Genomic DNA, 11,521 nt, shown 5'->3' with positions numbered 1-11,521 from the left:
TTGGACGACTTACTAGTAAGTCGTCTGTTGAATACTGTACATCAGACGACTTACTAGTAAGTCGTCCCAGACCCTAAATTTAACCCCTAAACTAAATTGACTAAATTAACTAACTAACCACGTTATAAACCCGTAGTTATACTTAAATAGTGTTTACTATACACAGAATTAAAACACTTAGGTAAATTTTAAAGTTTTCAAAAAAACATTGATGCATTCCAAAATCTAACCCTAAGAACACATACAATACTACAACATATGTTGGCAAAACCTAAACCAAAGAATATCATGACTCACTACTTTCACTCATCTATGTTGAAAACAATTAACTTTTGTTATATCTTAATTTATATCTCTTAAAACATATGTTAATTACATGATTTCAATTTTTCGCTTATCAAAATATTTTTTACAAAATTTTTAAATTATTTCTAAGTAAAACTAGTCCAGATAAGTCGTCTGGACGACTTTCTGGTAAGTCGTCTGGAAAATCGTCTGGACGACTTCCTGGAAAGTCGTCTGGACGACTTACTGGAAAGTCGTCTGGGCAGACGACTTACGGGGGTTAGAAACGTAAAAAAAATTCGGTTTTTTTGTTTGTTCACAAGGGGTTGGTTGTAATTTCAATAGCTTTTTAGGTTACTTTTGCATTTGTTTCAAGTTTGGGTTAACCTTTGTGTTTGAAATCAAGTTGTGAGTCATATTTGGCAATTTTCCCAAAATATAATTATACTTATTTTTAATTATTTGATATAAAACATAATTATGATAAAATAAATTTTAAAAAATATCCAAATTATTTTATTTTGTTAAATGTTTTATACATTAATTTATTTATATAAACCTATATCTTTTGAAATCTTTTGGATATTTCCTTTTTTGTTTATGTTGTTTAGAAAAAATATAAAGTAAGAAAAATAAATTTTGTTTTATATAAATAACATCTATATATTTTATAAATATTTCTTTTTATATTTATATTTTTTCTAAAAAGAAATTGAAATACCAAAGATAATTTAAAATTTCTTAATAAAAAGAAACAAAATAATTTTTAGTAATCACAATTACGTATAATTTTTAATTTCGTTAAAGGTGTTCTTGTACTTGAATTTTATCAATGTGATCACGACACGTAAAAAACCAACTTCTCGGATAATATCATAGAGATAAATTAATGTAATATGCGTTATACTTTTTTCTGACCGGAACAAAAATCGTGACAATATTAGCCGTTTGGTTAGTTATATGCGCATGAATAGATCACATACCTTAGTCAAAAAAAAGAACAGATCATATATACCTCAGAAATAAATATCTATTATATAAATTATATGTTCACATAAATAAGTAACAGCTTATGAAACAAAATTTTATGAGTTTGACAACACTAAAGTATCAGGTCCAACATGTACATAAAATAAATTATCAATTTGTTATATTTGATTTGATTGTTTACAAACGAAAATCAAACCAATCTTCTATTCGTTCCATCTTTATAATTGTAAAGATGACATCAAATTATGACGAAAATGATGACGTTTAAAGAACATTGTAGATCAATTACGCAACCCTAAGGGGCTCTCAGAATAATAAACTTGGCTCTTTCTCAGAATTCTGTAGATGTTTCAGACGCAAACCTAGTGGCAGAGTTGTACTAGAATTATAAATAAAAAAAAGGTGGAATGGTAAATAGAAGTTATAAATCTTTAGTTGCTTTCTTCCAAACCATTAGCGGGAGATTCTCTGGCTCCAGATTACAAAAACATCATGGAGGAAACTACATCCAACATAACCATGAGATTCGGAAGATGATGGCTTAATTGTTCCACGTTGAGTCATACCTTCCGTCGAAAACACTTGAGAGAGTGAGTCGCAAACACGAATGACAATTATAGAGGCCGCGGAGGTCAATTAAGACAAGCCAAAAAGTTCAATAAATAGAGTGGACGTTAAGGGCAAAAGAAAACATGTCTTGAGACGTTAAGACTCGTTGGCTTTATTCTAGCAACTAAATCATTTTTGAACTAATTTAATGTATTCAAATATTGAAATATTTTTTGGTCAACATTTAACTTGTAGAAAATTATATATCGTTAAACCATATCAATTATACATTTATATTAATTTATTAAATTAGTTTAAAAAAAAAAAAAAATTAGTTCAAGAAAAGATCTAGTTAATAGAAAACATGTCAAATGCCAGAAGAAGATGGTCAGACATGGTAATACAAGAGAGTTAGGCTCTATCTGCCGAGGTCCTGTTCATTGAAACTGAAATACCAGTGGTTAAACAAAAAACTGATAGTGATGAGTGATGACAGACACCTAAAAAGCCTATTGAAACGAAGACAATATATGGTAGAGAACATTGTAAGATTGGGAAGTAATTAACCAGATGAAGAATCAACTTAAAGATTACACTGAAAGAAATACTGACTCAATAGAAATCTTTGCTACTTCATGTGATAACTTATTTGCTCTGAACCTTTGATACAAATGTGTCAATGTTAATATCTGTAGAGCCTCCTTCACTGAGTGACTTGACAGCCAAGTCTCTCCATTTCTTCGCATTCTCCTTCATCTCCTTGCTCTTCTCTCCCTCCATCACTTCCTTAATGCTAAACTCAATCTCCTCTGTCTTGGCAATCCTGCTCTCATTGTCTATCTTCACACGAACTCCAGCCTTCCACACATCTTGTATGTACTTTGCATCCATAGGTTGATCGATCCATTGAGGCATAGCTACCATGGGAACCCCAATGGCTAATGCCTCCAGAGTTGAATTCCAGCCACAATGAGTCAAAAAACAACCGATGGCTTTGTTTGACAGAACTTCAAGCTGAGGACTCCATTTCAAGACCAAGCTCTTGTCTTTATCCAGTGTCTCAAGAAATCCTGATGGCAGTTTTTCTCTGACAACCCACAGGAAGCTGAATTTGCTTACTGCTGAAGCAAGTTCCTCCATCTGCACATTGTTAAGCTTAGCAATGCTCCCAAATGCTACATACACCACTGACCCTTGTGGCCTTGTGTTCAGCCAGCTAGTGCAGAAGGCAGCGTCTTTCAAATCAAAGATATTCAGATCATAATTTGTGTCTGAAATGATCCTTTGGTCTAAGTACATTGATGGAACAGTTGGACCAATTGTCAACACATGACAAACGTTTGACAATAACTCCTGCTCCTGTAAAGAAAAATAAACTAGTTAGGACATTAAACATAGTTATTAGGACATGAACAGCAAAACGACATGGTTGAGAAAGTTTTAGGAAAAGAGGTCTAACATGAAGCTCCAACTCTTGGAAGGTATTAACGAGTAAGAAATCAGCCTTTTGAAAGTTTGTAAACTGTTGGAGCACCATCTCCAAGTAAGCAGGGTAAGATTCAGGAGCAGAAGGCAAATCTTGATGCTCAAGAAAATGAAACTCCTCAATGGGAAGGTTCAGGCTTCCATTGCTTATGTAAGAAAGATAGTAAACATAGTTAACAGCACAAGACTGCGTAAAGAAAGGAGCCGCAGCTATACCAAACTCTCGGGCAACGTCGAATGCCCAAGGCAAGAAAGAATCATAGACGATACAAGTGATGGGGTTATCACTTGTTTCGTGTTTGCGGATGATGTCTGTAATGGTTTTAGAGCCAAAGGTTTTAAAGCTTTGGACATAGTCTTGGATGGAGCCAGACGAGTCAAAACCCTGGTCGTAGCCATCGGAGATGGTGGCTATGGAGACTGGACCAGATGGGTCATGTTTGATGGAGTTGAAGATGAAAGTGGTAAGAGCAAGAGTGGTTTGGAGACCTTTAGAGATGAGTCGTTTACAGAATTGGTGGATTGGTGTGATATGTCCTTGCGCTGGATATGACACTGCCAATACATGTCCTCTTTTCTCCATCTCTCTCAAAATGTTTTGCTTCAACCGAATGAATATGCCTTAGGAGATATTGTGGATGTTTATAGATTTTTGAAGTTCTTGATTAGATAAGAGCGTTGTGATCAGAACAAGAGATAGCTTTTTAAAATAAAAATGGGAATAAGAAGAAAATCAATTTGTGTTCTTTCACAATAAAAGGAAATGTGTGAATAGGAAGATTTAGAGAAGATTTTATTCTGCATTTGCTTATATGTTCAGTGTATTTTTATAAAGGAAATAAGACCATAATATTTACTATGTTAAACAATGTTTTTGGTAAATTAATAATTACAAATACACGCGTCGCCACGATGAATGTATAAATCATGTTTGTGTTCAGCGTTTGCTTTTCACAAGTTAAAAAAAGGCTGAAAATGTCTTAACATGTAAATTTAAACATACAAAATTCATTATGTATACATCTGTAGATGTTCGGACGCAACCAGAGTGACAGCGTTGTAATACAAAAAAAACAAGTGGAATGGTAAATAGAAGTTACAAATATATGGCTGTTATATATCCTACTAGTCAAATGCTAGAGATAGAAGAAATAGATGGGCCATTCATATGGTGATGCAAGAAAGCTAGGTTACATCTGCCGAGGTTTTGTTCGTTGTGGTGATGTAAAGAACTACATGTAGACATCAAAATTTCCAGATACGTACACCGCAAGAAAGTAAGCAATTAGATAAAGATGATTGTGAATTTGTGATACGATACGATTAGATTATATTATTACCCTTGTTTCCACGGATAAAAGCGTCACCATATTTGTTCTTTAGCTGGGCATTTACGTACTCTTCGGTTTTTCTCCATGGCAATGCTCATATACCCGTCGACAAGACAAGCAAGAATGCCTAGGAGCAAAACAGAGAAAAAAGTCATGGTTTAGTTTCTGTGTGTGATCGACATTTGCTTGAGCAAGAACAAATAACATATACATTACTTTAAATCATCTTAAGAAAACCTGATACAACAACATGATAAGTAGCAAGAAACTGAAGCCAAAAGTTCTTCGTAGTCCAGCCATATTTGTTCTTTACCTGGACTTTTTCCGTACTCTTCAGTGTATTACTTGCACCACAAGCTTTCTCTCCACTCATCTTCTTTCTTGATCAACACGATATCATCCTTTACTCGTAATCCTAATAACCTGCTCAACAAAACAACTACAACAGATTAGATCTAAATCAAAATAATATATCATTTAGAATAGCACACCCGTAGTATCTCAACGATCTCCCTAGAATTACACAAACTCTTTGCCCTAAAACACTGAACCTCGAGTAATCAGGGGAGGGAGAGGTGTGAATTAGGCCTGGCACGGATCGGATATCCGGGCTTTTGAAGGTATTTGTGATTTGCTTCATATGTCACGGATATCTAATTTTTCGATTTGCTTTACTTCGAAAAAATACGGATATCCCAAAAATAAATAGATATTTGCGGATATTTACGAATACAGATATCTGTTTTGATTAATACAAATAATCTTAAAAATTTGTACACAAAAATGTTTTGTAAAATATTTTTTTGCATGATATATAAGATAAAAATTAAAAGAAGTAATGAAGCTACATATTTTGTAAATTTTTTAAACTTAGTTAACAATTATAATAAGACAAAACTTAAGAAAAAAGTTATAGTTGTCGTAATTCTTTTCACTTCCTTTTATGTAATACTTTTATATAAGTAATAATGTGGATAGAATTTGTCAAATCATATATTAGAATAATAATTATATAATTTATACATTTAAAAATTTAAATATAATCAAGATATATATGTATTTATATATTGTCGGATCGGATCGGATATCCGCTTCCCAAAATTTTAGTATTTGTGATTTGCTTCGATTTTAACGGATATTGATTTTTAGTATTTGTTTTGCTTCGAAGGTTTACGGATATCCAAAATTATTGGATCGAATCGAAACGAATAACGAATCGAATCAAATTTAACGGTTAAAATGTCTAATCCTGTGAATGACGACTATTTCATAGGCAAATGGATTGCAGCGACAGACTGATGGCCCACTCGTAAAACTAATTTTCAAGAAACTGGACTTTTAAACCCAAGCCAAAATGTATTAAGATATATATTGGCCCATTTGTTGTTCAGTTTTGTTCGACTGATGAAACCCTTAAAGGGATATAAAGTTAAGCAGAGACAATCTCTTTGGACAAAGTTTATATATATAGTTTACACTACCTTGATCACAAGGTCCTTGTGTCAGCCAACAAGATAATTTAAAAAAAAACCTTGTATATATACAGAATCTCCAAAGCAATTGCAAATTGTTCACAAGGCGCTTGTTTTTCAGCCAACAAAACGACTTTTAAAAGGTGATTATTCCCTTTGGTCTAGTTGTTTTTCTCAATCATTTGAATTGTGAACGGTGATTCTCAATTTGATTGGGAAAGAAAGTTTGCAAAGGTGTTTGATCTTAGCTTTTGAAAAATGCCTATTTCACAAGGTCCATGTGTCAGAGCCAATAAAAAGGTGATTGAGTATTCTCTTTAATCTATGGTCTTTTCTCAATCAATATCTTGGAAAATACACAAAGACTTCCAACAACTGTAAGCTATTCTAGAGGTGTAAAGAGCTCAACATGACAACAAAGAGGTAATGTAACTTTTACAGTTTTACTTACCAAAAATCCGACTTACCCATGGAGGATGACTAACCGCTGCATATGATACAACCTTAGCAATCAAAGACGCACCTCTATTTGCTTTTGAACCATCACAAGACACGTTCCACTCACCAAAAAGATCTAAGAGCCAATCTTGGTTTGCTAAACACACCAACTAACTCAGTCGCTTCCTAATCAAACAAAACACAATCAAAACTGTGACTAGCCATACTCTCTCTATAGCCCAAACCAAATCCATCAACTTTACATTCCAGTAATGAATTCATTCCACTGAAAGCACGTTCTAGAGTCAAACAACACCACATCAAATTAAACTCAAGATCCCCCTCCCATGCATTTTGTTCTTTTTTGACCAAGAACTTCCTAATGTCTAACTATTGATAAACACGTTCCTTAACCTCTCTCCACCGAATCACTTGGCAAGAAATGATTCAATCAATAAAAACATATCCACGTGATATAATTCAATCTAGGAGTGGCACGTCCAGAGCTCGATAACAACTTGCACAGAAATACTTCCAAAATCTAATAAATTTCATATAAATTCTCACCTATCAATATAGATATGTTCATAAATAATAAATACATGTAACTAACATGTGTTCTCGAGTAAGGATCAAATCAAACCAAAACACGTAAATAATACTTAACCAATCGTTGTCACTTAGAACGAGTCATCGTCGTGACTCAGCTCTGAGTGGTTAATGTTAACCACCGGAAACAGCGGTGTAACGGTCTGGTTCGACGGTGAAGGTCGTGATCCGTACACTGTCCTCTCGTTTACACGACCAACTTCTTTACAAACTTGATCAAGAATCGTCAAGAAGTCTCTGACCACGGTGAAAATGCGGAAAGGATGAGATTCTAAGTTCCCATGGAAATACTCTGTCACTTCTTTAACCATCTTCATGACATTGATTCCATGAGATTGTATCTCTGTGATCACCTTCTCACCTTTGTCCAAAAACGAGTTCATTGACTCCAAGAATCTCTCTACACCAGTTTCTTGCTTTAGCTCCATGATCACTTCCTTGACTTTTGTTATACCGCTGGAGATTTCAGCTATCTCCTTGCTGAGGGAAATTGAATCCATTGCAGCTGCTTTCTTGACGTTTATCAACTGAGAACTGAGACCTGAGACTACTTGCAACCCAAGTTTCTTTAACTCTATGTCGTCTTGGAATGCTGATTGCTCTGCTATATCATCATCTCCTATAGGGCTTTGAATGGAAGTAGAAGAAACCCTAGCTCCTTCTGATTTAATGATCTCTTGAACCACAAAGTGCAATAAGGTGGTTTTGCCATCAGCGCCTTTGATGTCTGCCAGTTTCAAGAGTGTGTCAAGCTTGAAAGCATGTGCATCTCCTCTATTAGTCCCTATATTCATCCGGTTCCCGGTCTTGAGAACCGCTTCAAGCAGCTTCAAGAACATCCTAGTGTTCCTTAACTCACTACAAGCAACCTGAAAGTAATAATCAAATGCATATGAATGTTCTGTCTTTTATTAGCACAATGAGGACAAAGCAGAGTTTTACCTCTAGTGTGTGGAAGGATCTTTTAAGGTACTCAGTTTCTGAATCGAAATTAACTATGTAAAACATTGCATCAATCCTCTTGAAGGCGAAAGGAATGTTGAGCAATGCTCTGAGGAACTTCTCTGCAGGTCCAATCTTGGATGTAGTAGATTCATCATCCTCTTTAAGCTCCTTAAGCTTGTCCTCTTCTTCTTTGGTAGGTACCATCTTAAGCAAGCATTCAAGTAGCTCAGGTCCAAGCATATCAGCGTTTCCTGATTCATAAACAAGAAAAATGTAAACTCTTCAGACCAACTTGTGCATATGTAATAACAGATTGTGTAATAATTATTTACCTTCTACAAGGGCTTCACATACTTCATCAGCAGTTACATTAAGAGCTCTAAGCAAGATTTCAATGTTGTGAGACTTTCTTGGATCAAGAAACTGATTCTCATGACTCGCGGATTGAACTAAACCTGCGTTTCCGACACCTCTTGTTCTTGAACTTGGATCATTCGCTCTGAACAATGTCTCAATCATCTCTTCATTCACTCTGCAACAGACCAAACAATCATTTAGAAGGGAAATGAATTGTTTATTAGAACATCGAGTTCGTTATTTATCTTACTGAAAAGAGTTTGATTTGATTTGGTCCCACACCATAACACGGCTCGAGCTTGCTCTAACTTTGTCCCAGTGTAAAGCTTTCAACTTCGGTTTCAAAGTCTCGTCTTTCTTATCTGGGTCAGAAGGAGGCGAGGGAGACGTGGCGGCCGGAATCTCAGAGAATTGCGGCGGAGGAGGAGGTGGTGGAGGTGGTGGTGGTCTAGCTGGACATGTTTTCTTCAAAACGCTGCCGTTTGAGCTGGTTTCACTGTGCAGCGAGAGAGGACTAAGCGACTTAGGTTTCAAACTTGTCGCCGGAGAATCGTTAAACGACGTCGGAGAACACGAGTTGGAGCCGTTGACACTCCTGTCACCACTCTGAACAACACCAGAATCCTCCACGGCACGTGGTGGGCTCTGTTTACGACCGGAAGATCCTCTCGGAGAAAAAAACTCGTCGTCGTCGCCGTCAAAGTCTTGTCTCTTAGGGAATAAATGTTCAGGGCTTAGGTAAGTGGGAGAGAAAGCTTGAAGCTTTGGTAACGGAGGAAGAGGACGGAGCTCCGGGGAGCCTGGCTTATGGTGATGTGAGTAAGAAGAAGAGGAAGAGGAAGAAGCTGGACCTGGTGGTAACTCCAAGACGCCGGCGACGTTTCCGGAGACCGGAGACTTCTGCGGAGCAAAGCCTTCGCTACGGGAGTTAACTAAAGTGCCTAAGTAGAGAAAATCAGAGGAAGTGTTGGATGAAGTGTGCTTCTGTGGTTGTTTGTGTTTTCGAGCGCCGTCGGAAGGAGAGGCGTTGAAGAGCTGGAGAGAGTCTGATCTTGTGGACTTGGTGTTGTAGGCGGGGAGGAGGCGGCGGCGGCGTGTGCGGCGGAGGTAGATGATGAGCACGACGAGTAGAGAGAGGAGAACAGAGGAGGATACTACGGAGACGGTTATCGAGACGAGTTTAGCGATGTGGTGGTTGTTGTTGTGAGGTTTGGATGAGTTGTGAGGTGGGAAGAAGCGAGAAGAGATGTTGGCGGGAAAAGTAGGGATTGAGGCTGGTGGAGGTGGAGGTGGTGAGGGATGAACGGCGTTGGAGGGGAAAAAGGGGTTCGAGTGCGGCGCAGGAGGAGGTGGAGGTGGTGTGACGGAGGAGAAGAGGTGTTTATCCTGCGGTGGAGGCGCCGCTGGATGTTTCTTGTGGTGGTGGTGTTTGTCTGGGGAAGGCGACGGAGGTTTGGAAGATAACGGTGGTGGAGCGGCGGTGACGATGGGGTAAAAGGGTTGATGGAGTAAGTGGCGAGAGTTGAGACGTTGATTGCCGGAGGAGTATGAGGTGGAGATGAAGAAAACGATCATAGCAAAACGGAGTAGGAAGGGTATTTTAGACATTTTGTCTAGCTCTGGTTCTTTCTTGGGCTTGATGTTTGTTGTGGCATTCAAAAACTGACACTGAAGAAGCGTTTGGTCTGGTCGATGAAGAGACCAGAGAGAGAGAGAAGTTGGAGGGAACATTAAGTAGGTGTCACAATTCCTTAAATAAGTTTAGGTGTTCGTATTAGATTTGATTGCGAAATGTTAGCTCCTGTGTTTTATTTCCCCTTATTTATTTCCACGTTCCTTATTTTTATCCAAAAGTTTTAAGAAGTAAAATCGAATTAATAAATTTTGTTCAGAACACAAATTAAATGAGATGATGTTAGGTTGGACCACCTGTTAACAGGTCGATCGAGTTTCAGATAATAATGATTGCTGTAATAATGTACATCTTTCCCAACAATATTTCTCCAAGTACAAATAATTATTTTTAATCAGGTTTTTAGCAATTAATACGTAACTAGGACCCATTTTGCTGTTAATTATCACCTAATAGCTACTAGTAGTAAGGTTTAAAGATTTAGTTTGTGACTTGTTCACTACCACAGTTAGTTAAACAACTACAGTTTCTTCTTCTTGTTATCTACTTTGAATTTACTTTGTTACAGCGAAATAATGGAAATCTATATTATAATAGTTGAGTTTTTGTTCACTCCTCAGCGCACCACGTCAGTGTTTTGTGAGCTACATTTTTAAAAGTGTGAAAAAATGTCAAACTCATGGTTCTAACCCGAGTTATTGAGATATAAACACCAACATGTATACCACTAAGTTAAATGATACTTTGTACATTGATGGCCGAAACCTAATATATATTTCTGAAGTTCGGAAGTCCTTGGTTCTTCGGCTTTCTCTGAGGGTCGGACCTACAAGTGTATTATGAGTTTCATTTTTAAATGAGATTCATCACGTTATATGAAAAAATTTCAAGTTTGCAACAATTATAATTTTCCCATATTGTAAATTGTTGTCGTTTAACATGAGTTTGAGTTCTTTTCATCATTGTCTCAAACAAGTTTGAGTTACAGAGTTGCGCCGTGTGTCTGTTCGTAATCTATTTTTTCACCGGTGAACTCTTCATGTTCCCATCTTAAATCGCTTGATCATAAATGTTCCTGATTTGTAGCCCCTCTGTAAACCCTATATATATAATTCTCATCTTTGATGAACCCAATCTGCATCTCCATAAAACTCATTGATTCCTCTTAGCTTTAACCATCTTCTAGAAAATGTTTCTCTGTGCCTCTCCAGTTCCTCAAACCAGCGTCCCAGCGTCTGTCACTCAACCTTCGAGTCTCTCCATCTTGGTCGTAGTAGTCAGAGCATAGCCTCTGGCTTCCTCCGTTTATGGGATTCCCTGAATTTCAAGAAAGACATGGAGTTTGTGGGAATCACAGTTCTCTTCCTTAATGAAAAGGTAAGTTAATCTTCGATCTATCACACTTATTTAACATAATTGTTTTAATT

The 11,521-nt window shown here is 36.8% G+C and overlaps 2 protein-coding genes across 2 annotated transcripts; both read right to left on the bottom strand.

Moving 5' to 3' along the window:
• Positions 1 to 2,468: 2,468 nt before the first annotated feature.
• LOC106333777 (UDP-glycosyltransferase 74F2-like) lies at positions 2,469 to 3,905 on the bottom strand. The gene is made up of 2 exons (XM_013772187.1): positions 3,284 to 3,905; positions 2,469 to 3,183 (listed from the first exon to the last, which is right to left on the bottom strand). The coding sequence occupies exons 1-2, from the start codon at positions 3,890 to 3,892 to the stop codon at positions 2,470 to 2,472; spliced, it is 1,323 nt and encodes a 440-aa protein (XP_013627641.1). The 5' UTR covers positions 3,893 to 3,905; the 3' UTR covers position 2,469.
• Positions 3,906 to 7,079: 3,174 nt separating this feature from the next.
• LOC106336154 (formin-like protein 2) lies at positions 7,080 to 10,194 on the bottom strand. The gene is made up of 4 exons (XM_013774900.1): positions 8,712 to 10,194; positions 8,437 to 8,636; positions 8,102 to 8,355; positions 7,080 to 8,028 (listed from the first exon to the last, which is right to left on the bottom strand). The coding sequence occupies exons 1-4, from the start codon at positions 10,190 to 10,192 to the stop codon at positions 7,231 to 7,233; spliced, it is 2,733 nt and encodes a 910-aa protein (XP_013630354.1). The 5' UTR covers positions 10,193 to 10,194; the 3' UTR covers positions 7,080 to 7,230.
• Between the last annotated feature and the right edge of the window lie 1,327 nt (positions 10,195 to 11,521).

Source organism: Brassica oleracea, chromosome C3 (genome assembly GCF_000695525.1).
Source record: "Brassica oleracea var. oleracea cultivar TO1000 chromosome C3, BOL, whole genome shotgun sequence".
NCBI lineage: Eukaryota > Viridiplantae > Streptophyta > Magnoliopsida > Brassicales > Brassicaceae > Brassica > Brassica oleracea.
This window is presented reverse-complemented; position numbering and strand designations above follow the sequence as displayed.

Coding starts and splice junctions, on each gene's coding strand:
- LOC106333777 (XM_013772187.1), bottom strand. CDS start 3,892: ATGGAGAAAAGAGGACATGTATTGGCAGTGTCATATCCAGCGCAAGGA. Junction 3,184..3,283: donor TCCAAGAGTTGGAGCTTCAT/GTTAGACCTCTT, acceptor TTTTCTTTACAG/GAGCAGGAGTTATTGTCAAA.
- LOC106336154 (XM_013774900.1), bottom strand. CDS start 10,192: ATGTTCCCTCCAACTTCTCTCTCTCTCTGGTCTCTTCATCGACCAGAC. Junction 8,637..8,711: donor ATCAAATCAAACTCTTTTCA/GTAAGATAAATA, acceptor GGTCTGTTGCAG/AGTGAATGAAGAGATGATTG. Junction 8,029..8,101: donor GATCCTTCCACACACTAGAG/GTAAAACTCTGC, acceptor TATTACTTTCAG/GTTGCTTGTAGTGAGTTAAG.